We start from the raw sequence: 27,035 nt of genomic DNA on the forward strand, positions 1-27,035 counted from the left end.
TCAAAAGTTTCCTGTACATATACAAGATGTTACGATAAACTGAAAATTGCAAGAATTAAAACCTGTTCCCTGTAAATATTTAATCCAAATGTATCTCTTTTTTCTCCAACAAGACAATAACAAAGTGTAATATATTTACCAAAAGTTCACAAACTCTGGAGGACAATCATCTACAATATCCACAAATATTTTGGCAATGAGCCCCGATTAGTTGTTTTAATCTCCTTGATTTTAAAACATAGAAACATAGAAGATAGGAGCAGGAGTAGGCCATTCTCATACTTGTTTTCAAATCCCTCCATGGCCTCCTCCTTCCTTAACTCTGTAACTTCCTCCAGCCCTACACCCCTCTGAGATCTCTGCACTCTTCCAATTCTGGCCTCTTGCGCATCCCTGATTTTCTTCGCTCCACCATCAACTTCCTGGTAAATTGAACAATTAAGCCTTTGAAGCCTTTAATGTGTTGATGTAAGGATTAATTAATGACAACAGAGGAGGGATCGTGAATAAAACCTATGTTCGTCAATTCAATTGTACCGCAGTGTTTTACTCATATACTAGTAGATATTTTACTTACAGTCCACATTGCTTTCAGCTGGCAAGACCCTAAGCTCTGGAATTCGCTCCCTAAATCTCTCTGCCTCTCTTTCCTCCTTTAAGACGCCCCTTAAAACCTATCTCTTCACCAATCTTAGTATCTCTATGTGGCTAAGTGTCAAATTTTGTTTGATAATTGCTCCTGTGAAGCGCCTTGGGACATTTTATTACATTAAAAGCGCTATGTAAATGCATGTTGTTGTTACGAAACAACAGGAATTTGCGGTCAGCAGCGAAGCGAAGGTGTTCGCTGCTGGCCCCGAAGTACGCTTCTCGCAAGGAGCTCCTGATCCCTGTATCGAAAACTTCAGGTTTTCCAACCTTCAATTCAAAGCAACGAACTGTAGTGCGGATCCCCTTGTGTGAACAGCTGTGACGTCAACAGGCTGTCTAAGCAGCCAATCAAAAGGCAGAATTCTCACAGACAGCGAACAAGGAAGTGAGTAAGCTCTTAAAATTCTAACTTTTTAAAATAGTTAGAGAGAGCAAAAGAAAGATTGGCGTTCTCACATTAAAAAAATTATGAAAAGTTTCTTAAAAGTTATTTTTTTATGAAAATGGACAAATGTCATACTGCACAAAATCAAAATTAGTTTTCCAGGCCCTTAACATTTGTTTAGCAGTAATAACGCTGCCAAAACCCCAGTTACACCTAATCCCTTTGGGTCTAACTTTTAGTGGGGAATTTAACAATGCACTTACTGCAGAAGAGCCAGAGGGCTCGATTTTAATTCCCGAGGCAGGTTGGAGTCGGGTTGCGTGGTGGGCGGGTTTGGGAGCCGCTTCCGGCAGGATCAGCTGCAGATGTCCGATTTTGATTCAAAGAGCTTGTTAATTTCAAGGAGGCACGCTGGCCGGTCCAATGAGTGGGATCGGGTCAGCTGGCCGCCTCTGATGATGTCATAACAGCAGCTGCTTTTAAAGCTGCCATCCAGCCTAAGCCTATCTATTGTGGCTTCCTGGACTTAATTTAAAAGATATGACTTCTTCCAGAGGCAAGGCAGCTCCTCGTTTTAATGATGAGTCCCTCCAAGTTCTTGTGGCTGCTGTCAGAGGGCACAGGGAGATTCTCTTCCCTCCTGATGGCCAGAGGAAGCCTCCTCAGCAGACCAAGGCAGCCTGGCTGTGCACTGCTCAGGAGGTGAGTTCAAGGTCCATTTATGCACGGTCATGGACTCAGTGCCGAAAAGGTTTAATGATCTTGTGCGAACATCAAAAGTGAGTATCCTATCTCACTTGCCTTCACTCTGCTTCCCTTCTCTTCTCATCACCAGCACTCTGCTTTGTAAGCTTCCTCCTTCACATCCCACCTTACTCTTACTTCCCTTGCACCCTTTCCTATCCATCTCTATCTCTGCACTGAATCACTTCAGCATCCTGCCTATGCACTCCGCAGTGACAACAACTAACAACGCTCAGGGAGCTACCTTCCTCTTGGCATCTTACCCCATCTTCATCTCACTCACAGCTTTTATGGTAGGGATTAATCACACTCACTCCATCACTGTGGCTGAAACACCGCTTGTGTCCCTCCTTGCATGAAAATATAGCCCACAATAAGAGGGAGAGAGCAATGACTGAAGGAGGAACACCTACCTAAGCAACACTGACCAGGACCTGGAAGTGGGCGATGGAGAGACGGGCAACACTAGAGGAAGCTGGTGACATAATAGAGTTTCATCCCTCTCAGAAAGCAATGGCATATGATGTTCATAGAGAATTGCATTGTGTTATCTGCTCAAAAAGATGTGTCTGCTACATCAATATCCGATGTCTAACATGCCTTTACTCTCACACAGGACCATTGAGCGCCCCCCTCCCCTCGATCCAGGATGAAGACTCGGACAAATCATCAGATGAACCTGAAGCCTCTGAGGGAGCAGAGTCACCAGGACTCAGCGCACCCAGCACCAGCACAGCAACACACACCTCGGTGGGGCCATCGCGAGTTAGAGTAGTGTTGCCACCTAGTCTATCACAGTGCACAAGTGAGCATCAGCAGATGGTGGAGACAGCGACAGCAGTGGAGAGTCCTTGGCAGAGGTCGCAGGACTCTCCTAGCTCTGCTGAGCTGCATGCAGACACTGTGCTTCTGGGGCCATCCAGAAAAAGAGAGGTTCGGGAAATACAGGAACAAGTGCAGGTGTCTCTGGAAGGGTTTGCCTCCAGGGTTAGCGCGAGTGTGGACAGAATGGAGGAGTCCATCTCTAACATCAACACTGCCGTGGTGGAGGCAATGGTACATGAACGCACCACCATGGATAGGATGGCAACCTCCGTGGAAAGGTTGGCTACCTCAGTGGAAAGGATGGCTATGGCCATGGAGGAAATAAGTCGCCAGAGTCAGGAAAACATGGTGACTGTTCAGAATAGAATGACATCTCTGGAGGAGCGATGGGCAGCTATTGAGCAGAGAGACCAGAGCTTCACGGATGTCCTTTTGAGGAGGACTGCCAGTGCAGATACGGGTCCTCATGGTCCACCTGAAGTGCAGCAAGGTGCTCTCCAGCCACTTGCCAGCACTGAGGTGCGGCTGACCCATGAGTGGGATATTGTTGGCAGGACAGAAGGAAGTGTGGGCTCCTCTCAAAGCACTCACATGACCATGCCACTGCGGAGCCCTCAGTCAGAGACCCACTTTGCAGAGACAGCTGAGATGGCCGTTTCAGCCCCTGCACAGCTACAAGAAGAGCAGACTGTTGAAGAGCCCTCCCAGGCTCCGAAATCCCAGAGGACGCCCGCCAAAGGTGTCTAAGCAGGAGCAACATCCTAGTCAGCAAGGTGCCTCTACATCTGCTGAAGCCACAGGGGAAGCACCACGTAGAAGCACACGTAAGAGAAAGATTAAGCACCTATAGTCACAAGGGGAGTCAGTAGGGTGATGTTTCTTTTTTTCCCCCCGACTGGTTTATTATCCTTTTGTCATGTGTTAAAAGATAAATTATGTCAAACAGTTGATTGTGTGGCCTAATTGTTAGGGGAAATGGCAAAAGCACATTAAGGGCTCAGGGCGACTTGCTTTTGTAATGCTGATGGTAAAAGTGATAGGAAATAACAGGGTATAGCAGAGATGAAGTATGACGTTGGACAAGTGTCGCCTGCAATTACAGAGCCATATGGTAGTCATCTATGATCGAAGAGTAAGCTTATGGTAGTGTGGCATGGCAGTGTGCATACCCTGGTTGACAGGCAGCAGTGGACTGGAGGGATGCTGCATTGGTCACAACAGGGCATGCAAGGCTCCCCTCGTCCTCCTCCTACTTGTGGAAGTACAGTTTCTCACTTAGACACAAAATGGCTTCCTAGGCATAGAATAAAAACTCAAATGGCCGACAGCATGATTCACTAATCAGTTTCAAGGGGATGAGACAATTTAGGAATGCTACATACGTACTCCTTATCTGTGACAAACTTAACAAGGAGCCTCATTTACCAAACAAATAGCCAAGGACAGGATAAGGTAAACATCGGCCCACAGGCTCAGTTGGTACAGTGGGAGAACAGAAGGATCCCATAATAAAGGATTAATTAATCTTATCTCAAGGTATTTCTGTTTGTTATTCTAACGAAGCCTGGAATACGTTGTTCCAATAATTCGCAAGGTCTGTGCCTTTGTAATCAGGTATGATTCAATACTATGTCATGTGGCATAGAAAGCCTGTTTTGTTTCTGTACTGTATAAATATGTTACAAATTCTGTATTACTTTGAAGAGGTCTGATGTAGCCTTTGACTACACAACCCTTCCCTTGCAAGCAAATAAAGCCTGTCTTTAACGATACTTTGTGTTTAAAGAGTCTTACTCGGGAGTCGAGACTTCGACATACTCCTCTTCCCAGGAAGATCTGCGCTGAGCCACGCAGTTGCTACTCCCCCGATTATGAGGATCAGGATGCGAGGGCATAAATGTTTCCCATCCCCTTGCTATAGATTTCATTTGAGGCAACAATTTTGCACGCGCACAGTCGAAGTAACCTGAAATTATTCCATTCATGCCACACTGCAGATGGGTGTCAGCTTGAACAGTCAGAAGGTCAGTAGATGTGCAAAATGTTATCCCATACCTACAACAGCAAAGTTGTTGCATTTGAATGTCAGCTATGTTTCAGGGGCACTTATAAAGCGCTACACCAATGCATACAAATCATGTCCTCCGACAACTCGTCTCCTTGAACCTTGCCTGTTTCTGGCAAGTTGGGAAACAGGAGCCAGAAGCACAAAAATGGGAAACCACTATGAAAATAGGATTAGCAAGGCAGTTAACAGGCTGTTAACTGCTTTAACTACCTGTCCCACTGGTTCCAGATGGGTCAGTTTGGGAGCGGTTAAACAGACACTCACGAAAATCAGGTGGGGGTGGGTTGGGTGTCTGAAGCCATTTTTTCCCATTTTCGCAACAGACCTGCCTCCAAACCCGCTTCCTCAGAACTATTAAATTTGAGCCCAAAGTTTTTGTCAGTTTCAATGATTTGGCTGATTACACAGATTGTTGGCTCTGTGGGCGGGGGGAGGAGGGGCTGCGGCACAGCGCAGCCTGTTTGGAGCTGTCAATGATTGAGCGCAACTTCAGGATTTCCGCATACGCCAAATCCCGAAGTTGTGGTCAGTTTCAAAGGCGGAAAGACGGTGAATGCTGCCAGTTCGCCGTCATCCTGACTGCAAATTCTGGGCCAATATCTTTCCAACACCTCATTGGTCTTCATTCTTTGAATGCTGATGAAACTGCAAAACAGTAGCTTATCTAGCATCTTTTCCTACTTCTTGGTACTTTTGGGGTCCGACTACCACACACCTAGATGTGGAGATGCAGTTTTGAATACAACTGAGCAAGCTGCTTCTCTGCAGTGCTCCATTAGGTCAAGAATCTGAGATTCATGATTTAACAAAGTTGTTGGGTAGTATTTGGCATTCAATCATGCCATATGGTCAAAGTATAATACTTTACAACGAGAAGACTGAACACTCAGGAACAGCACGAGAGCAAAACAGTGACTCGATTTATTGGCTTCAAGCTGGAGTTTTATCTCAAAAGAGATGTTCTCTCAGTTATTTTACTGGATATTTTAAAATCTGTATGTGAAATTGTGTAATACTCTTGAGACAGTGTCAAAATTTGCAACCAATACAAACGATAAAAGGCTCCATGCTCCAATAAAATGCTTGAAAATAGTGGCAGAGTAACAAGGCTATGGGGATGATTTTCATTCAGAAGTCGGGAAGGAGGCGGGACTACAACTTTCGGGGTTGTAGTCCCACCTCCATCGAGATGCGGCCAATCCACGCGATTTTAACTTGATTGACCTTGATGAGCCCGCCCAGCGGGCTCAACAGGCCAATTAAGGGCCACCCGGCAACAGGTGACATCACAGACTGAAATATCACCTGTCAAGACGTTTTGACAGATGAAATATCAGTGTTTCACAGCTGTTTGAAGCTGTCAAACACTGACAGTCTTACTTCTAACCTGAGTCCTTCTACACAGACTCAGTTAGAAATCTCACCAGCACAGAAAGCTGCAGGCTGTCACTTTTGACAGTTCGCAGCCATTCTGCTTTCTGTGCCGGTTAGATGATGGACTCCCGAAACCTAGAGAAAGGAAGGCTGAAAAGGTAAGGACAGGTAATTTAAACTTCTTTACACACTTTAGACACACCAAACACACTTACCTTTGCACTCATGCACCCATCACTCACCTGAACACCGACATCTCGACCCCTCCAAGTCCTTCAACCCGACAGCCCGACTCCTCTAACTTGGCGTGGTTTGGAGCCGTCGGGAATCCCACACTTCAAGCTTTAAAATAGGGATTAGGCTAAAAACTGCCTGTTAACGACCTGTTAATAGGCAGTTAATTGGCACTAATCCCTTCCTGCCTCAGGTAGGCGGGCCCCAGTGTGGGGCAGGTACCCGCCTCCTTTGAAACTTACATGGAGGCGGGTTGGGGGCGGGATGGTGTCGGGACCCACGAATTCGGGACTTTAACCCCCCGCACACCTCCAATCCCGACTCCACGGGTCAATGAAAATCGACCCCTATGACTTTTCAGAATGAAACCAATAACCAGTGACATTGCAAAAATATGAAACTGCTGGATTATTTTTGTACCTGAAAAGAAGTAGAACAGACTGAAAAAAAGTCTGAAAGTTGTTATTTCTGTTTATCTGTGTGTGGTCTTGCAAGGCAACTTTGCCAAACATCTGAAAAAAAGTAATATTCTTCAGTCACTATTAAGTATAGTTAGTTTTGTTGCTGTGTAGTGAACTGTGAACTATTATTGATATTTTTGTTTCTTATTAAAATCCTGATAAAATAAAACTTACTCATTTTCAGATTAGTGAAATAAATTAAGTTAAATATCTGGAGATCACAAACTTCTGAATAATCTATTTACAGTACAAACTTTAAATAATTAGGTTGTAGTTGTTATTTCCAATAGCTTTATATTTCACTTCCAATGAATTACAGTTATGAATGAAACATAGAAAACATTTCCTAAGAAAGATTTTACATTTACATCAGGAATGTGTTCAACAAAATCACACGGATTACCTGCATGCCAATTACAGCATAGATGAAAAACAGCATAGCTATCAGAAGAGCAACATATGGAAGAGCCTGAGAAGGAAGAACAATTTTACCAGTTATAGCTACGTTAAAATAATTACTTAAGTCAAAGTTTTTGAAGAAATTTGCTATTTTCACACATATGTTGAATTGCTAATGGTTAATTATCATAATATGGGTAATATGTCTACTAGATTTCTGGTAGCTGGACTATCCATTGAAAAAAGCAGAGCTTCCAAATGTTTTGTGGCAATAAATGAGTATCTATTACAATTGTTTATTTTGTAATTCTACAATTTTGGAGGAAATTTTCTGGCCACTGGCATTGAATGGACCTGGAAAATTGATTGGTGAGTCCCTTTCACCAGACTGCCACACGATTAGTACAGGGCGGCCTTTTAAATTGGCCTAAAATGCTCACACAAAATGCTGTGAACTTCATTTTAAATACATGTAAGTGTGATGTAGCATGATGTACTGTTGGTTTAGACAGGATCATGCTGTGTACTTTACTCACCCATCTGGAGTAGTAAACTCCACACAAGGAGCTTTTTTGTAATTTTTTTTCAATGCCATTTTCTGCCTTTTTTTTCTCTTTACTGTTTAATTTTTTTTGGTGCCACAATAGGTAGGGAACATTGTGGTGGAAACAAAAATAGTCAACTATTGTCTGAAAATTCACCAGCAAGCTGAAGCAGTTACAAAACTTCAGCAAGGTTCCCAAGAGTGCAGAGCCCCATGGGGCCATGCAGACAACTTTCACCAAATCCATGACATTTATGAATAGGAAGGGACGCCATCAATTAACACCCAGATTGTAAGTAACCATCAGAATTACAGCATATAGATGGTTCCCACAGTGCATTTATTCTATGCCAGTTAACAGTCCCACCATTACTTAATAGAATTTCTGCCCTAGATGGGTGGATCCTGGGTGACCAGGGATATCCACTTGAGCTGTGGCTGATGATACCAGTGTGGAAAGCAAGAAATGCAGCAGAAAGAAAGGTACATGCCTCCACAAAGATACAAACAGAGCATACAATAAGTATGGAGAGTGCATCATACTGCTCAATCTAGTTCTTCCTTGCAGGAGATGGAAGTTACGTTGATGATTGCTGGATGTCCCTGAATCATTTCTGGGATGGTGGTAGCTCTCTGCATCCTTCAACTGGGTCATAAGTGTTCAGGAAAGATAGGAGGTGGTGTGGCAGTATAGGTCAAGGAGAATGTTACAGTGCTGGAGAGGGTGAATGTCCTGGAGGGGCCAAGGACAGAATCTATATGGCTAGAGTTAAGAAACAATAGAGGTGCTATTATACTACTAGGTGTATTTTATAGGCCACCAAATAGTGGGAAAGATATGGAGGAGCAAATTTGCAGAGAAATTACAGAGAGGTGCAAGAACTATAGAGTAGTAATAATGGGGGACTTCAACTATCCTAATATAGACTAGAATCATAATAGTGTTAAGGGCAGAGAAGGGGAAGAATTTCTGAAGTGTGTTCAGGAGAACTTTCTTGATCATGATGTTTCCGGCCCGACGAGGGAGGAGGCATTGCTGGATTTGGTTCTGGGGAATGAGGTAGGTCATATGGAGCAAATGTCAGTAGGTGAATATTTAGGGAACAGTGATCATAGTATCATAAGGTTTAGATTAGCTATTGAAAGGACAGGGAGCAATCTAGAGTAAAAATGTTTAACTGGGAGAAGGCTAATTTCAGTGGGATGAGAATGGATCTGGCCCAGGTAAACTGGAATCAAAGATTGGCAGGCAAAACTGCCTTTAAGGAGGAAATAGTTCAGGTACATTCCCACTATGGGAATTGGCAGGGCAACTAAAGTCAGGGCTCCCTTGATGACAAAAGAGTTAGAGTATATGATGAAGCAGAAAAAGAGCGTGTATGACAGATGTCAGGTTGCAAATACATCTGAGAATCAGGCTATATATAGAAAGGTCAGAGGAGAAGTGAAAAAGAAAATAAGAGGGGCAAAGAGAGGGTATGAGAATAGAATGGCAGCCAACATAAAAGGTAATCCAAAAGTTTTCTATAGGCATATAAATAGTAAAAGGGTAGTAAGGAGGAGTGGGGCCGATTAGGGACCAAAAAGGAGACCTATGCATGGAGGCAGAGGATATGGCTGAAGTACTAAACAAGTACTTTGCATCTGTCTTCACCAAGGAAGAGGATGCTGCCATAATCATAGTAAAGCAGGAGATAGTAGAGATATTTGATAGAATAAAAATTGATAAAGAGGCAGTATTAGTAAGGCTGGCTGTATTTAAAGTAGATAAATCACCAAGAGTGGATGGGATGCATCCTAGGATGCTGAGGGAATTGAGGGAGGAAATGGTGGAGGTACTGGCCATAATATTCCAATCCTCTTTAGATACGGGGGTGGTGCCAGGGGACTGGAGAATTGCAAATGTTACACCATTGTTCAAAAAAGAGTGAAAAGATAAACTCAGCAACTACAGGCAGTCAGTTTGACCTCGGTAGTGGGAAAACTTTTAGAAACAGTAATCCTGGACAAAATTAACAGTCACTTGGACAAGTGTGGATTAATTAAGGAAAGCCAGCACGGATTTGTTAAAGGCAAATTGTGTTTAACTAACTTGATGAGTTCTTTGATGAGGTAACAGAGAGGGTTGATGAGGGTCATGCAGTTGACATAGTGTACATGGATTACCACAAGGCATTCGACAAAGTGCCACATAATAGGCTTGCCAGCAAAGTTGAAGCCTATGGAATAAAAGGGACAGTGGCAGCATGGATACAAAATTGGCTAAGTGATAGGAAACAGAGAGTAGTGGTGAACGGTTGTTTTTTGGACTGGAGGAAGGTATAATGTGGTGTTCCCCAAGGGTCAGTCCTAGAACCACTGCTGTTCTTGATATATATTAATGACTTGGGCATGGGTGTATAGGGCACAATTTCAAAATTTGCAGATGACACAAAACTTGGAAGTATGGTGAACAGTGAGGATGAGAGTGATAGGCTTCAGAAAGACATAGACAGGCTGGCGAAATAGGCGGACACATGGCAGATGAAATTTAATGCAGAAAAGTGTGAAGTGATACATTTTGGTTGAAAGAATGAGAGGACATATAAATTAAATGGCACAATCCTGAAGTGGTTGCACGAACAGAAAGACCTGGGTGTGTGTGTGCACAAATCGTTGAAGGTGGCAGAGGGCAGGTTGAGAAAACAGTTAAAAAGGCTTACGTGCTCCTGGGCTTCATAAATAGAGGTATAGAGTACAAATGTGTGGAAATTATGATGAACCTGTATGAAACACTGGTTCAGCCCCAATTGGAGCACTGTGTCCAATTCTAGGCACCACACTTTAGGAAGGATGTGAAGGCCTTAGAGAGGGTGCAGAAAAGATTTACGGGAATGATTCCAAGAATGAGGGACTTCAGTTACATTGATAGACTGAAGAAGCTGGGGTTGTTCTCCTTGGAGCAGAGAAGATTGAGAGGAGATTTGACAGAGGTGTTCAACATCATGAGGGGTCTGGGCAGAGTAGATAGAGAGAAACTGTTCCCATTGGCAGAAGAGTCGAGAACCAGAGGACACAGATTTAAGGTGATTGGCAAAAGAATCAAAGGTGACATAAGAAAAACTTTTTTACACAGCGAGTTGTTAAGATTTGGAATGCACTGCCTGAAAGGGTGGTGGAGGCAGATTCAATCACGGTTTTCAAAAGGGAGTTGGATAAGTATCTGAAGGAAAGAAATTTGCAGGGCTACGGGAAAGGGTGGGGGAGTGAGACTAGCTGAAGTGCTCTTGCAGAGAGCTGGCACGGACTCGATGGGCCGAATGGCCTTCTTCCGTGCTGTAACCATTCTATGATTCTAAGATGGCCGTGAAACTGTCTGCTTCTGTGGCGGCTGCTTGGACCTGCCCGCTTTCTGCATGGGCCATTTGACTCGGGCGGCTGGGCAGCATAGAGTTGCTCTGAGAGACAACTCCCTCATCTATACCTATTTCTGCTGATGGGCATTCTCTCAGTGTGTCCTGTGATCTGTGTAACAGCAGACCACAGGGCTACAGTGATGCAGTTGAAGCTTTGTGCCAGTGTAAAATTAAGCAAAGCATAAGTACACATACCTTGACAACCTTTTGGGGGCTAACAGATTTCTTCCTCACTTGCTCCCAGGATCTGGTCACAGGTAACACAGGTAGCTCCTTTTTTCTACTACAGGTACCTTCATTTGGGCTGCTTTGCTAACACTCTTCAGTGGAGGAAGCACTTTTTCTCCAAAAAGGGCCATCCTTCTCTCCAGTATTTCTCACAGCAGGACTTTCAAAGCTGCAGCTGGATGGGGGCTATTTATTACCCTGGTCTTGCTGCAACTATTTTTAACGTCCCACCCCCAAAGTACGATGATGTAATGAAAGACTGCGGAGGATTTGCATTGTTATGTTAAACCCCACATATGTCTAATATTGTTCTTCTCCTGTAAAAAGAGTCGTTTAAGCACTTTCATGACTGGAAATAGCCATACACTTTCTCTGAAAAGTTGGAAGAATCACACAAGGCCTTTGCACACACATTCACTCTTTTTGACAACTTTTCTGACCACAATTTCCCCCAGAATTCAATACCAAGTCTTTTCTATACTTTTAATTTATTAAGTCCTACTTTTGCTTCATTAAAAATGACATTTTATTATATTTTGTCATCAATCTAAAGTGCCTCTGTGAAACAAATCATGATGAGACATTCTGTTAATGTTTACTAAGAACTTTCACTGATCTTTAATATTTCAGCCTATCTATCATTTGTTTATGGAGCAATTAATGGATGGAAAATAATGGAAGGCATGCCCAAATTCCCAATATACATTCCCAATGGATTAAGTCCTGCACGTGAAGTGCAAACTCACAAAATTATTCCTCAGATAGCCAGAGGTACAAGTGTATTCAACTCTGCACAAATTGCTTTGCCATTCCTCCTGTCCTTCCATTTTCCATCCATCCAACTATCTATCTATCTATTCATGTACCTACCTAATATTGGACCACTTACTCAAATGAATGCAACAATATCCCCGTTCTCCTTCTTCCTTTTTAGGTAGCCATCGTCTACCACAACATTTCCCCATACAAGCAGGAGTGAAGGATGTTCTGGACCATGGACTTCTACGTGGCGACTGACAAACTAACTAGGTGCAGTTCAGCACAGCGGAGCCAGTTGTGATTATTCCAATAGCCCCCACCACCTTCCACCCCGTTTCCTTAGGTAGATTCTGCTGCTGTGCCATATTCTAATATAGTAACTTGGTGAGGAAAATAGGATCAGAGTAGATAACTTCAGTGGAAGACCTACAACAACAACACCACCAACTTGTATTTATATAGCGCCTTTAACATAGTAAAACGTTCCAAGGCGTTTCACAGGAGTGTTATAAGACAAAAAATTGACACCGAGACACATAAGAAATTAGGGCAGATGACCAAAGGCTTGGTCAAAGAGGTAGGTATAAAGGAGAGTTTTAAAGGCGGAAGGAGAGGTAGAGAGGCAAAGAGATTTAGGGAGGAGTTTCAGAGATTAGGGCCTAGGCAGCTGAAGGCACGGCCACTGATGGTTGAGCGATTATAATCAGGGATGCTCAAGAGGGCAGAATTTGAGGAGCGCAGCTATCTCTGGAGGGTTGTGGGGCTGAAGGAGATTACAGAGATAGGGAGGGGCGAGGCCATGGAGGGTTTCGAAAACAAGGATGAGAATTTTGAAATCGAGGCATTGCTTAACCTGGAGCCAATGTAGGTGAACGAGTACAGGGGTGATGGGTGAACGGGACTTGGTGAGAGTTAGGACACGGGCAGCTGAGTTTTGGATCACCTCAAGTTTACGTAGAGTAGAATGTGGGAGGCCAGCAAGGAATGTGTTGCAATAGTCAAGCCTAGAGGTAACAAAGGCATGGATGAGAGTTTCAGCAGCAGATGAGCTGAGGCAGGGGCGGAGACGGGCAATGTTACAGAGGTGGAAATAGGCGGTCTTAGTTATGCCACAGATATGTGGTCAGAAGCTCATTTCAGGGTCAAATATGACACCAAGGTTGCGAACAGTCTGGTTCAGCCTCAGACAGATGCTAGGGAGAGGGATGGAGTCGGTGGCTAGGAAACGGAGTTTGTGGCGGGGCCTGAAACAATGGCTTCGGTCTTCCCAATATCGAACTGCAGAAAATCTAGCACTGTCAAAAGTGTGAAGTAGAATGACGTCCTTCTGTGCTGGAATTCTTATGATTCTATGGTCAAAAATGAGTAGAATGGAAATGATATGTGAGTTTAAAAGTTAGCAACGCTGTCCATATTCAAGGAATATCTCTATCTAATCTATGAGCTGGGCTTTAATGCCAGATTTCACTCTGTACTTTCCATCAAATGGTTCACATTTAGAAGCTAAGCAGGACACTCATATTAAAAAAAACGAGTGTACATTTTTGATATTATTAGTATGAAGTAGACTTAATGCAAACATTAGTATTATGTGACCTGCATTTTTACATATACATGTAATGTAATAGTGTCAATTGATTCCCTGATTACAAGAATAAAACTGGATACATACCTGGAAGGACTTGATAAATGTCCATAACAATGTACGTATCCCCTCACCACGGCTCAGTAGTTTGACCAATCGCATTACACGGAAGAGACGGAAGAAGGTAATGGAAATTCTGGAGCTTTCTTCAGAACTCTAAAAGGTAATTGTGCACAAATTCAATCAAAATAAATTCCCAATAAAAAATGAATAAATGCATTCAAAAGATTGTAAGACAAAACAGGGAGAAGACAATCAGAAAGGTAATCACAAAGGAATTCAAGGTGTGCCTCAATCATCTTCCCATACTTAACTGCATTGATCTGCATAAGCACAGTGTGATCTGAAAGACTTCATGCTACAAAAGGTAAATTTTCAGAAAATTTATGTTTCCTGTCACAACCAGTTTCTTTTAAAGTTTTAAATCTTCAATTGGGGTCAACATAATTCTGAAAATTTATTATATAGATTGAATCAAACATAGTCTATTACACAATACTTATATTAACAATGAATGACATTAGTAACTCAAAGACTGAAAGTCAGGAACAAATATTGGATTGAAATTAATAAGAGAAAATTCACAAGATAGAAAACATCCATGCAAGGTAAACATTGGGGAACACTTTTTGTATCTTACCCCAGGTTCCCCTGTAGGGGGGCTCTCTGTTGGCTTTGCAAAAGGCTTTAGAAATGAATATTTAAATTAATAACTAAATAAAGTGATAACTTAAACTTAAATTAGAAGCACTGAGATTTAAACACGACAGACCAGTTTAAACAAAAAATGGGTGCATTGTCCCCCAGAATGAAAGGCAGGCAGCTGGCCGGTGGGAATCGCGAGTCAGCCATGCCGCGCCAGTCAGTCCTGCTGGGAGGCCCAGACCTCATTTGCACCAGGCTGGCGAGCTGCAGCTGGAAACAGCCTGCCAGCTCCAGGACTCCAGTTCTAATATTAGGCAGCCCGGGCGGCCTCCGGGCTGGAGATAGGTTCCTGGGATGGGGGGGGAGCCGGAGTGGCAGCGGCCCAGGCTGGATTTGTGGAGCCTAGAGAAGCACTCCCACTCCTCTCAGAACCACAAAACTGAAGGGGAACTCACCTTTGGGTTCCACTTCAGCCAGTTCACCACCTGATGCTGGTTGGACGTGCATGGGGCCAAACTAAAATTGAATACACCATTTACTAAAAATGCACAAGCTACTGTTATAGTTACTATTGATGATGTAAAATCTCAAAGTAAAGAATTAAGAAACATTTTGTAAAACTGTATACCAGCAAACTACTCACACTTTTTGGCCCTTTAACTAATTAGTTTGCTGAAATGGACATGGCGTTATTTAATAATTCTTATACATGTAAAAATGGGTTAGAAATGATAGCATCTCAAAGGAACAGAGCAACAACTGCAAGAGCTATGCATCAATTCTGTATACTAAATTCCCAATAAAGAAATAGCTATTCCCATTTGTAATTTGTTATACTTAGGCCCTTCACAAACCACTGCATATAAATAAGGACATTGGGACCTGAGACCCTTATAGTTTTCATATTCTGTCTTTTTAGAACAAAAACATGATTTTTAACCTCTCATTGCTGTCAAACATTGAAACCTTTATTTTCAACACTTTACGTTCTTGGACAGATTTGTGTGCACCTTTGGAAGTGGCTTAGTGAGTTGCAGTGAATGGCGAGACATAACGGTACCCCCTGGTGAGTGTGACATTGGACATTGAATGGATGCTTTATGGTGTTGGTGTGGGGTGGTGCCAACCTGGTGCATCATGTGTCAGCCAGGGTGTACAGCGTCAAGTGAAGTAAATCTGGCCATGGTGAGGCCATCCCTGGCAGCAATGTGGTCGGGTGCTGATGCCCTCTGTCCTGTGCAGCATCAGGTAATTGCGGAGAAGGTTGGTGTTGTTGTTGGTGCTGCTGATGTGCCTGATGCTGCTGGTGTTGGGGCTGATCGTGGTTGGATTTGGAGGACCAAGGTGAGACAGTACAAAGGGCACCGATGTTGACAAGGCAGTGCTTGACACTGAGGCCGGGTCCCAGAGGTTGTGCTAATGTACAACACCACATGGTCCTGATACAAAACCCTATTACTGTTTTCACATAGTTAAAGTCAATACTTGGTAAGAAAACAAAGTCACTTATCCATGCACAATACATTTAGTAAAGCAGGTCCATGCAAGTATATTTTTTCTTTATTACAATATCTAAAAATTACATATATCAATAACACAAATGAGATAAAAATTATACACTCAAATTGTATTGATATTAAAGTCTAGTTTACTGACCATGACATTCAACGGGTGACCCAAGGCCAACTATAACAATTAATTTGAATGTTATGAAAAAAATTAGTACTTTTTGCAGAAAACAGCTGCAATTACGACTCTCCCCAAGCACCCCACATTCTGTCACAGCAACTGATTGCATAAAACAATAGTAAACATGGAGTTGAAATGGTTCCACGTCTCAAGTGCAGGGTAATAATGGTGAAAATACGGGAGAGGGAAAATTATGGTGAAGAGTGAGCTCAACAAATTCATGCAAATACAGTGTGGTGCATGCAATTACCAGTGCATAATGTTTAAAATGCTTTGGAGCTTTAGAATATAAGTATAAAATGTGACAAATATTAATTATAGAATTACAAAAATTACAATAACTTTGTGTTACCATAAATACACATATAAGCCACTAATACAAATATACACATTGTAAATGACAAAAAGGAAAAGAGGTAAATAAATTTGTAAATAATTTTACTAATTAACTTTCATGAAAATTTGAAAATTAAAGCACAGAATAAATTAAAGATTTAAGGACAGAATAAATAAAAGAATTAATATTTAACCAGGACACCAAAATATAATTTCATTAATTAGAACAGTTCCTGTAAAACTAGAGAACCTAAATGTATTGGATTTATGGAATTTTACACCTTGTTATTAAAGCAAATAGTTACTTTTATATTTTGACCTCATTTAACTAACTTTGCTTCACTGTTTCAATATATTCTTTAACAATATGTTTGGAAATGTATCTATAATTTAATTGTATAGATTTATGATGCATGATCCAAACATGGAAAAACAAAAGTAGACATGTGCATGTTGCTAGATGGATTTACAATGTGCTATCAATGACTATCTTTGATATATTTATGTAACAGCACGCTCTTATAAGAATTAATTAGGATAATGTAACTGTGGTATCACATATCAAATATGAAGTGAGCATTACTTTAAAACTCATTGGGCCCTATTTTCTGAGTGTCAATAATTTTTAACACTGATTTGGCACCAATCAATAATGTCAGAGAGAGGCTTTAAATGGTGTTACTGTCAGGTCACATTTTCTATTAAAATATTTACCACCAGCACACTGAAAACACCTGCTGATCCAATTCAATGTAGATCCAATAAAATTAAGTAAGGTGCCATTTTGCAGTATTACTCAGTCTTTATCCCATATTTGCTATAGGTCATATTGGGACCAGTTTTAATATCACCCTTGGTCTCATTTTTGTTAGTTTGATACTGACAATGGAAATTTAACTACAATTGCCTTTCTTTCTCGAGGAGAAGCAGGACAAAAGGTAATGTAATAGTGATAGAAAAATGCCTGGAACAAGACTTATTGTCATGCCTCAGCTACCTATACAAAATCAAGTTCCATTGCCTTTCGAGATTCAGACTCAAAAACATCAGTGACACTTGATTTGGAGTGTTGTTCAGTTCCTCCAACTACCCTAACTGCAGCCATGGAATTGGCAATAATTGACAATTTCTTGGTCATGGATCTGTTCCAGACACTGGTGGTGATTTTATTGGTATTAGCCTGGATACTTCTGCCACCTTCATTCAAGAGATGACTGACATACTGTTTCCAGAAAGATTATAAGTTAATTAATGTCACGAGGAAGGCAAAGGGACAATTGGCCACACAGAAAAAGATATTCAGCTATAATTGCATTCTGCAGAGTCCATGTGTACAGATAGACATTATAAATTAATCCATTAGCATTTATAGGCTGCAAGGGCTTCTATCTCAACATGAAGGTAGACTACAATACTCAGAAAAAGATCCTCCAGTTGACTAGCAAGTATCCAGGCTCAATGAGTCATTTGTCTTAAATTGGTCATGTGCTTATTGGTTCTTTCAACATGACAACAAGTGCAAGGCTAGATTTCGGAGAACTAGGATGGTGGTAGATGTTTCTTAAATAAATATACAGGTGAAGTATGTTTAGCTGTATTGTGTGTAAGGCGTTTTCTACTAAGGGTAGTGTATGAGCCTAAAACGGTATCGCTGTTGCCACACCTGTCGTCAATCAGAGATTTCTACTGGAAAACGCTGCATTAGAATGAATTAGATCCAAGTGTATTGAACAACATTTCAAGGGAACATAATCCATATCTATGCCAATGTAATTGCCATTGTTACGCCGTCGGTCAGTGGTTATATTGTGCATAGCCATCCTGTCAATTGTGCAAGAGTACCAACTGCCAATATTATCTGTATACACATTGTGTACTATCCCCAGATACAATTGATAATGGGTCAACATCATTTGTTGTTCTTAGTCATAGAATCTTATAGCACAGCAGGAGGCCATTCAGCCCATCATGTCTGTGGCAGCTCTTTGAAAGAGCTATCCAATTAGTCCCATTTCCCTGCTCTTTCCCCATAGCCCAGCAAATTTTTCCTTTCCCCATAGCCCAGCAAATTTTTCCTTTTCAAGTATTTATCCAATTCCCTTTTGAATGTTACTACTGAATCTGCTTCCACCATCCTTTCCAGTAGTGCATTCCAGATCATAAGTCACTGCATAAAAAGATTCTTCTCATCTCCCCCTAGTTCTTTTGCCAACTATCTTAAATCTGTGCCCTCTGTTTATCAACCCTCTAGTTAGTGGAAACAGTTTCTCTCTATCTACTCTATCAAAACGCTCCATAATTTTGAATGCCTCTATTAAATCTCTGTTTAATCAGCTTCTGTAGTCTCTCCACATAACTGAAGTATCTCATCCCTGGTACCATTCCAGTAATTCTCCTCTGCGCCCTCTCCAATTAATGATATGGCACAGAGATATATTCCTGTTTCATGTATTTGTCAGTTTTACCCCTGTACAGTCCTTGTGATTCTTGGTGGCATTCCTTTGCAATTATAGTGAAAGAAGTCACAGTTGAAGTAGTCAATTTGGTATGTGGGCAACAGGGGTGGATCAGCAACACTATGTGATGTCTAGGCATTATGGTATAGAACAGATTGAGCTGTTACAGTGGACAGTTCTATGATTTCTGGATGTCTATCCGTGGTATGAATCTGTGTGCTTATAGACTGAATGTGTAACTGAGAACCACCATCCTGTCCTAGCAGATACTGTAATTAAACTGGTTGAAACCAGACTTGCGATGTCCTTACCTAAGCCAAATCTCCCTTTATTGATGACCACAGTTCCCAGCCAATATCAGAACATAAAAAATAGGAGCGGGAGTAGGCCATATGGCCCCTCGAGCCTGCTCTGCCATTCAATAAGATCATAGCTGATCTTCGACCTCAGCTCCACTTTACTGCCCGATCTCCATGTCCCTTGATTCCGTTAATATTCAATAATCTATCGATCTCTGTCTTGAATATACTATACAGGTGTGGTCTCACCAAAGCCCTGTACAATTACAGCAAGACTTCCTTACTCTTGTACTCCAATCCCCCTTGCAATAAAGGCCAACATACCATTTGCCTTCCTTATTGCTTACTGTACCTCTGAATACCAACATTTAATAGTTTCTTGCCATTTAAAAAAATATTGTTTTTCTATTCTTCCTACCAAAGTGAATAGCCTCACATTTCCCCACGTTATACTTCATCTGCCACCTTCTTGCCCACTCACTTAACCTGTCTATATCTTTTTGTGTCCTCTTCACAGTTTACATTCCCATATTGCTTTGTATTGTCAGCAAACTTGGATACATTACACTCGGTCCCTTCATCTAAGTAATTATTATAGACTGTAAATAGAGGAGGCCCCAGCCCTTGTGGCACCTCACTAGTAACAGCTTGCCAATCTGAAAATGACCCTGAAGGCTTTGTGTGTTAATGCGAGGAGCATTCGTAATAAGGTGGATGAATTAGCTGCGCAAATAGATGTAAACGGATATGATATACTTGGGATTACGGAGACATGGCTCCAGGGTGACCAAGGCTGGGAATTCAACATCCAGGGGTATTCAATATTCAGGAAGGACAGGCACAAAGGAAAAGGCGGTGGGGTAGCATTGCTGGTTAAAGAGGAGATTAACACAATAGTAAGGAAGGATATTAGCTCTGATGATGTGGAATCTGTATGGGTAGAGCTGAGAAAAACCAAGGGGCAGAAAACGTTAGTGGGAGTTGTATACAGACCCCCAAACAGTAATGCTGAGGTTGGGGATGGCATTAAATGGGAAATTAGAGATGCGTGCAATAAGGGCACAGCAGTTATCATGGGTGACTTTAATCTACATATAGATTGGTCTAACCAAATTAGTAACAACTAGCTGAAGTGCCCGGTGGTGCCGAGGGTCTTTTGAGGGCATGTTGTTGTTGGAAGAGAGAGAGAGAGCGACTGGGGGGGGGGGGGAAGAGAGAGCGACTGTGGGGGGGGGGGAAGAGAGAGAGCGACTGGTGGGGAAGAGAGAGAGAGAGCGACTGGGGGGGAAGAGAGAGAGCGACTGCGGTGGAAGAGAGAGAGCGACTGGGGGGAAGAGAGCGCGACTGGGGGGAAGAGAGAGCGCGACTGGGGCGGAAAGTGAGCGCGACTGGGGGGGAAGAGAGAGCACGGCTGGGGGGGGAAGAGAGAGAGTGACGGGGGGAAGAGAGAGAGCGACTGGGGGCAAGAGAGAGCGACTGGGGGGAAGAGAGAGAGCGACTGGGGGGAAGAGAGAGAGCGACTGGGGGGAAGAGAGAGAGCGACTGGGGGGGAAGAGAGAGAGCGACTGGGGGGAAGAGAGAGAGCGACTGGGGGTAAGAGAGAGAGCGACTGGGGGGGGAAGAGAGAAAGCGACGGGGGGAAGAGAGAGAGCGACGGGGGGAAGAGAGAGAGCGACTGGGGGGGAAGAGAGAGAGCGACTGGGGGGGAAGAGAGAGAGCGACTGGGGGGGAAGAGAGAGAGCGACTGGGGGGGAAGAGAGAGAGCGACTGGGGGGGAAGAGAGAGAGCGACTGGGGGGGGAAGAGAGAGAGCGACTGGGGGGGAAGAGAGAGAGCGACTGGGGGGGAAGAGAGAGAGCGACGGGGGGGAAGAGAGAGAGCGACGGGGGGGGAAGAGGGAGAGCGACGGGGGGGAAGAGGGAGAGCGACGGGGGGGGAAGAGGGAGAGCGACGGGGGGAAGAGAGAGCGCGACTGGGGGGGAAGAGAGAGAGCGACTGGGGGGGAAGAGAGAGAGCGACTGGGGGGGAAGAGAGAGAGCGACTGGGGGGGAAGAGAGCGAGCGACTGGGGGGGAAGAGAGCGAGCGACTGGGGGGGAAGAGAGCGAGCGACTGGGGGGGAAGAGAGCGAGCGACTGGGGGGGAAGAGAGCGAGCGACTGGGGGGGAAGAGAGCGAGCGACTGGGGGGGAAGAGAGCGAGCGACGGGGGGGGAAGAGAGCGAGCGACTGGGGGGGAAGAGAGCGAGCGACTGGGGGGGAAGAGAGGGAGCGACTGGGGGGAAGAGAGGGAGCGACTGGGGGGGAAGAGAGGGAGCGACTGGGGGGAAGAGAGAGAGCGACTGGGGGGGAAGAGAGAGCGCGACTGGGGGGAAGAGAGAGCGCGACTGGGGGGAAGAGAGAGCGCGACTGGGGGGAAGAGAGAGCGCGACTGGGGGGGAAGAGAGAGCGCGACTGGGTGGGAAGAGAGAGCGCGACTGGGGGGGAAGAGAGAGCGCGACTGGGGGGGGAAGAGAGAGAGGGACTGGGGGGAAGTGAGAGAGGGACTGAGGGGGAAGAGAGAGAGCGACTGGGGGGGAGAGAGCGCGACTGGGGGGAAGAGAGAGAGAGAGGGGATGGGAAGGGAAGGGGGGAGGGGGGAGGAGGGGAAGGGGGGAGGAGGGGAAGGGGTGGGGGGAGAGGGGGGAAGGGAGAGGGAGGGGAGAGAGAGGGAGGGAGGGGGAAGGAGAGAGAAACCGGGCAGCCCAGACTAAAGATGGCGCTGTTCAGGCCCACATTGAAGTTCTGCCATGATCAAAGATGGCGTCACGAGGAAAGTGTCGTACTGCCAGGATCAAATATGGCGCCGCGCTGTCGCTGCATTGCACTACTGCCAGGATGAAAGATGGCCGGGCCCAGTTGCCGGGGTAACCCTCCTCAGCTCCCGATCTCCAGAGCCGGTTGCCGGGTTAACCCTTGAGGGGGGGGTGCTGAGGAGAGGGGATAGGGGGCGGGGGCAGAAAGATAAAAAAGCTGTCTGCCAGCCTTCAGGGCGGGTGCGGCCAGCCTTGACGGTGCATGAAGAAGCCGGCGGCCATTTTCTCATGTCGGTTGGAAGCATGGAAAAAAAAATTTTCTTAATAAAAACTGCAAAATTTCTTTACTTTTAAAAAAAAGTACCTGCAAAGTACAAAATCAGAAATCTTCTAACTTTATATGTTCTTTCCTTAAAAACTTTCGGCTTTTGTATATCTTCTAACTTTATATCTTCTTTCCTTAAAAAACTTTCGCCTTTTGAAAATTGAAAGTTTTTTAAGGAAAGAAGATATGAAGTTAGAAGATATACAAAAGCCGAAAGTTTTTCAGGAAAGAAGATATAAAGTTAGAAGATATAAAAACTGAATTATTTATTCTCTATCTATTCACTTACGTTGCAATAGTTGCTGCAGTCACTCCAGTGCTCGCGAAGACTGAAGTAACTTTTATTTATTCTGTCTTATTAAGCATCAGGCCCCGCCCACACACGCCATAGGATTGGTCAACCATCACGTGATGGGGGAGACCGAAGGGTGGGGGTGAGGGGTGGGAGGAGCTGGCCACAAAACAATTGCCTAGGGTCCAGCATGGCTGGCAACAGACGCCCAGGCTTAGAGGCCTACCTGCAAAAACGGGGAAAGGTAGGAAAATTAATGAGATTAGATGAAAGATTTAGAAAGTAATTAACTTTTTTTTAAAAACAATTTCTGAAAGTAATTAACTTTTTTTAAAAAGAATTTCTGTTTTAAAAGGAACTTTTTTTTTAAAGACGCACAAAGCGGGAAAAAGAAATGAAAAGTTTGGAATCAAGATGGCGGCGACTCACCTCGGTTCAGAACGATAAGGCCCGCCCACACAGGCACCGATTGGTGGACCGTCAGGTCACCGAAGCGTAGGATTGGTCAATCGTCCCGTCACTCGACCGTAGGAGGGCCCGGCCGCACGCGCCAGCAACCCGCTGTACGATTGGTCGACCAAGGCGTCACTCGATGCTAATGAGCGGAATGTTGAAAGTTTTTTGGATACCGCGGGCGCAATTTTTGTCCGGCCGAAACGTAAATACGCTTAGGACGGTTCTGAAATCGTCCGCTTTCTTTCGACGTAACGCACGTGTAGGTACGCTCTATAACTTTCGAGTTAATTCAATAGACAGACGGCATGACAGACAGACAGACAGAAGAACCGCTTTATATATATAGATACTGTGGAAGAGGAATTCCTAGAGTGTATACGGGATGGTTTCCTGGACCAATATGTCGAGGAACCAACTAGAGATCAGGCCATCTTAGACTGGGTATTATGTAATGAGAAAAGATTAATTGGCAATCTTGTTGTGCGAGGCCCCTTGGGGAGGAGCGATCATAATATGATAGAATTCTTCATTAAGATGGAGAGTGAAGTAGTTGATTGAGACTTGGGTACTGAATTAAAATAAAGGAAACTACGATGGTATGAGGCGCGAGTTGGCTAGGATGGATTGGGGAAGGTTACTTAAAGGGTTGACGGTGAATAGGCAATAGCAAACATTTAAAGATCGCATGCATGAACTACAGAATTTGTTCATCCCTGTTTGCCATAAAAATGAAACAAAAAAGGTGACTCAACATTGGCTAACAAGGGAAATTAGGGATAGCATAAGATCCAAGGAGAGGACATATAAATTGGCCAGAAAAAGCAGCAAACCTGAGGATTGGGCACAGTTTAGGATTCAGCAAAGGAGGACAAAGGGATTAATTAGGAGGGGGGAAATAGAGTATGAGAGTAAGCATTCAGGGAACATAAAAACTGACTGTAAAAGCTTCTATAGATATGTGAAGAGAAAAAGATTGGTAAAGTCAAGCGTAGGTCCCTTGCAGTCAGAGTCAGGGGAATTTATAATGGGGAACAAAGACATGGCAGACCAATTAAATACATACTTTGGTTCTGTCTTCACAAAGGAGGACACAATTAAACTCCCAGAGATGTCGGGGAACATAGGGTCTAATGAGAGGGAGGAACTGAATGAAATCAGTATTTGTACGGAAATGGTGTTAGGGAAATTGACGGGATTGAAGGCCGATAAATCCCCAGGGCCTGATAATCTACATCCTAGGGTACTTAAGGAAGTGGCCCTAGAAATAGTAGATGCATTGCTGGTCATCTTCCAAAATTCTATAGACTCTGGAACAGTTCCCATGGATTGGAGTGTAGCTAATGTAACCCCACTATTTAAAAAAGGTGGTAGAGAAAAAACGGGGAATTATAGACCGGTAAGCCTGACATCAGTAGTGGGGAAAATGTTAGAGTCTATTATAAAAGATGTAATAGCAGAACACTTGGAAAACAGTGACAGGATCGGACAAAGTCAACATGGATTTACAAAAGGTGAATCATGCTTGACTCATCTATGGAATTTTTTGAGGATGTAACTGGTAGAATAGATAAGGGAGAACTAGTAGATGTGGTGTATTTGGACTTTCAGAAGGCTTTCGATAAGGTCCCGCATAAGAGACTAGCGTGCAAAGTTAAAGCACATGGGATTGGGGGTAAGGTACTGACTTGGATAGAAAACTGGTTGGCAGACAGGAAGCAAAGAGTTGGAATAAACAGGTCTTTTTCCGAGTGGAAGGCAGTGACTAGTGGGGTACCGCAGGGATCGGTGCTAGGACCCCAGTTATTCACAATATATATTAATGATCTAGATGAGGGAACTAGATGTAATATCTCCAAGTTTGCAGATGACACAAAGCTGGGTGGGCGTGTGTGCTGTGAGGAGGATGCAGAGAAACTCCAGTATGAGTTGGACAGGTTGGGCGATTGGGCAGATGCATGGCAGATGCAGTATAATGTGGATAAATATGAGGTTATCCACTTTGGTGGCAAATACAGGAAGGCAGATTATTATCTGAACAGCAATAGATTGGGAAAAGGGGAAGTGCAACGAGACCTGGGTGTCCTTGTGCACCAGTCGCTGAAGGTAAGCATGCAGATGCAGCAGGCGGTTAAGGCAGCAAATGGTATGCTGGCCTTCATAGCGAGAGGATTTGAGTACAGGCACAAGGATGTCTTGCTGCAGTTGTACAGGGCCTTGGTGAGACCACACCTTGAGTATTGTGTGCAGTTTTGGTCGCCTTATCTGAGGAAGGATGTTCTTGTCATGGAGGGAGTGCAGTGAAGATTCACCAGACTGATACCTGGGATGGCAGGAATGACGTATGAAGAGAGATTGGGTCAATTAGGTTTATATTCACTAGAGTTTAGAAGAATGAGAGGGGATCTCATTGAAACTTATAAAATTCTAACGGGAATAGACAGACTAGATGCAGGAAGTCTGTTCCCGATGGCGGGGGAGTCCAGAACCAGGGGTCACAGTCTAAGGATAGGGGGTAAGCCATTTAGGACTGAGATGAGGGGGAATTTCTTCACCCAGAGAGTGGTGAACCTGTGGAATTCTCTACCACAGAAGACAGCTGAGGCCAATTCATTAAATATATTCAAGAAGGAGTTAGATATACTTCTTAAGGCTAAGGGGGATCAAGGGATACGGGGAGAAAGCAGGGACAGGGTACTGAATTTGGATGATCAGCCATGATCGCATTGAATGGTGGAGCAGGCTCGAGGGGCCGAATGGCCCACTCCTGCTCCTATCTTCTATGTTTCTATGTTATCCTTACTCTCTGTTTTCTGTCATTTAACCAATCCTCTATCCATGCTAATGTATTACCCTCAACTCCATGAACCCTTATCTTGTGTAACAACCTTTTATGTGGGACCTTATTGAATGCCTTTTGAAAATCCAAATATATGATATCCACTGGTTCTCCTTTATCTACCCCACTAGTTACATCCTCAAAAACCTCTAATAGATTTGTCAAACATGATTTTCCTTTCATAAAACCATGTTGACTCTGCCTAATCATATTTTGATTTTCTAAGTGCCCTGTTACCACTTCCTTAATAATGGATTCCAGCAGTAATTGCAGAGGAGTCTCCCTGCTGTCTGCCACAGGGAAAGTCATCACAAGAATCCTCCTCAAGCGCCTTCTCCCTGTGGCTGAAGAGCTCCTCCCAGAGTCACGATGCGGATTCCGCCCACTAAGGCGCACAATGGACATGATCTTCACCGCGCATCAACTACAAGAGCTGTACATGGCCTTCTTTGACCTCACAAAGGCCTTCGACACTGTCAACCATGAGGGATTATGGAGTGTCCTCCTCAAATTCGGTTGCCCTCAAAAGTTTGTCACCATCCTCCGCCTATTTCACGACGACATGCAAGCTGTGATCCTGACCAACGGATCCACCATAGACCCAATTCACGTACAGACTAGGGTCAAGCAAGGCTGTGTCATCGCACCAACGCTCTTCGCGATCTTCCTGGCTGCAATGCTCCATCTCACCCTCAGTAAGCTTCCCACTGGAGTGGAGCTAATTTACAGATCAAACGGGAAACTGTTCAACCTCTGTCGCCTTCAGTCCAGATCCAAGGTCGTCCCATCCTCTGTCATCGAATTACAGTATGCAGACGATGCTTGTGTCTGCGCACACTCTTGAGGTCGAACTCCAAACCATCGTCAACACCTTCACTGAAGCATACGAGAGCATGGGCCTTACACTAAACATCTGTAAGACAAAGGTCCTCTACCAACCTGCCCCAGCCACATAATACTGCTCCCTGATTATCAAAATCCATGACGAGGCCTTGGACAACGTGGATGACTTTCCATACCTCGGGAGCCTATTGTCAACAAAGGCAGACGCCAATGATGAAGTCCAACACCGCCTTCAGTGTGCCAGTGCAGCCTTCAGTCGCCTGAGGAAGAGAGTGTTTGAAGATCAAGACCTCAAATCCAGCACCAAGCTCATGGTCTACAGAGCAGTAGTGATACCCGCCCTCCTGTATGCTTCA

The 27,035-nt window shown here is 44.0% G+C and overlaps 1 protein-coding gene across 4 annotated transcripts in view; it reads right to left on the minus strand.

The window, feature by feature from the left end:
• Positions 1–27,035, minus strand: part of cacna1db (calcium channel, voltage-dependent, L type, alpha 1D subunit, b) — a 792,002-nt gene that overhangs the window by 128,231 nt on the left and 636,736 nt on the right. For 3 of the 4 annotated variants that reach the window (XM_086001658.1, XM_086001657.1, XM_086001659.1), the window contains 3 exons: positions 13,740–13,868; positions 7,146–7,211; positions 6,702–6,793 (listed from right to left, as the gene is read on the minus strand). In XM_086001658.1, the coding sequence (XP_085857784.1) occupies positions 6,702–6,793; positions 7,146–7,211; positions 13,740–13,868 (287 nt within the window). Of the gene's footprint in view, positions 1–6,701; positions 6,794–7,145; positions 7,212–13,739; positions 13,869–14,352; positions 14,398–27,035 lie in introns of all 4 variants that reach the window. The other variant, XM_086001660.1, reaches the window with a different exon arrangement.

This window comes from Somniosus microcephalus, chromosome 11 (assembly GCF_052327205.1).
Source record: "Somniosus microcephalus isolate GS21.2 chromosome 11, FLI_Smic_1.0, whole genome shotgun sequence".
NCBI classification, from domain to species: Eukaryota; Metazoa; Chordata; class Chondrichthyes; order Squaliformes; family Somniosidae; genus Somniosus; species Somniosus microcephalus.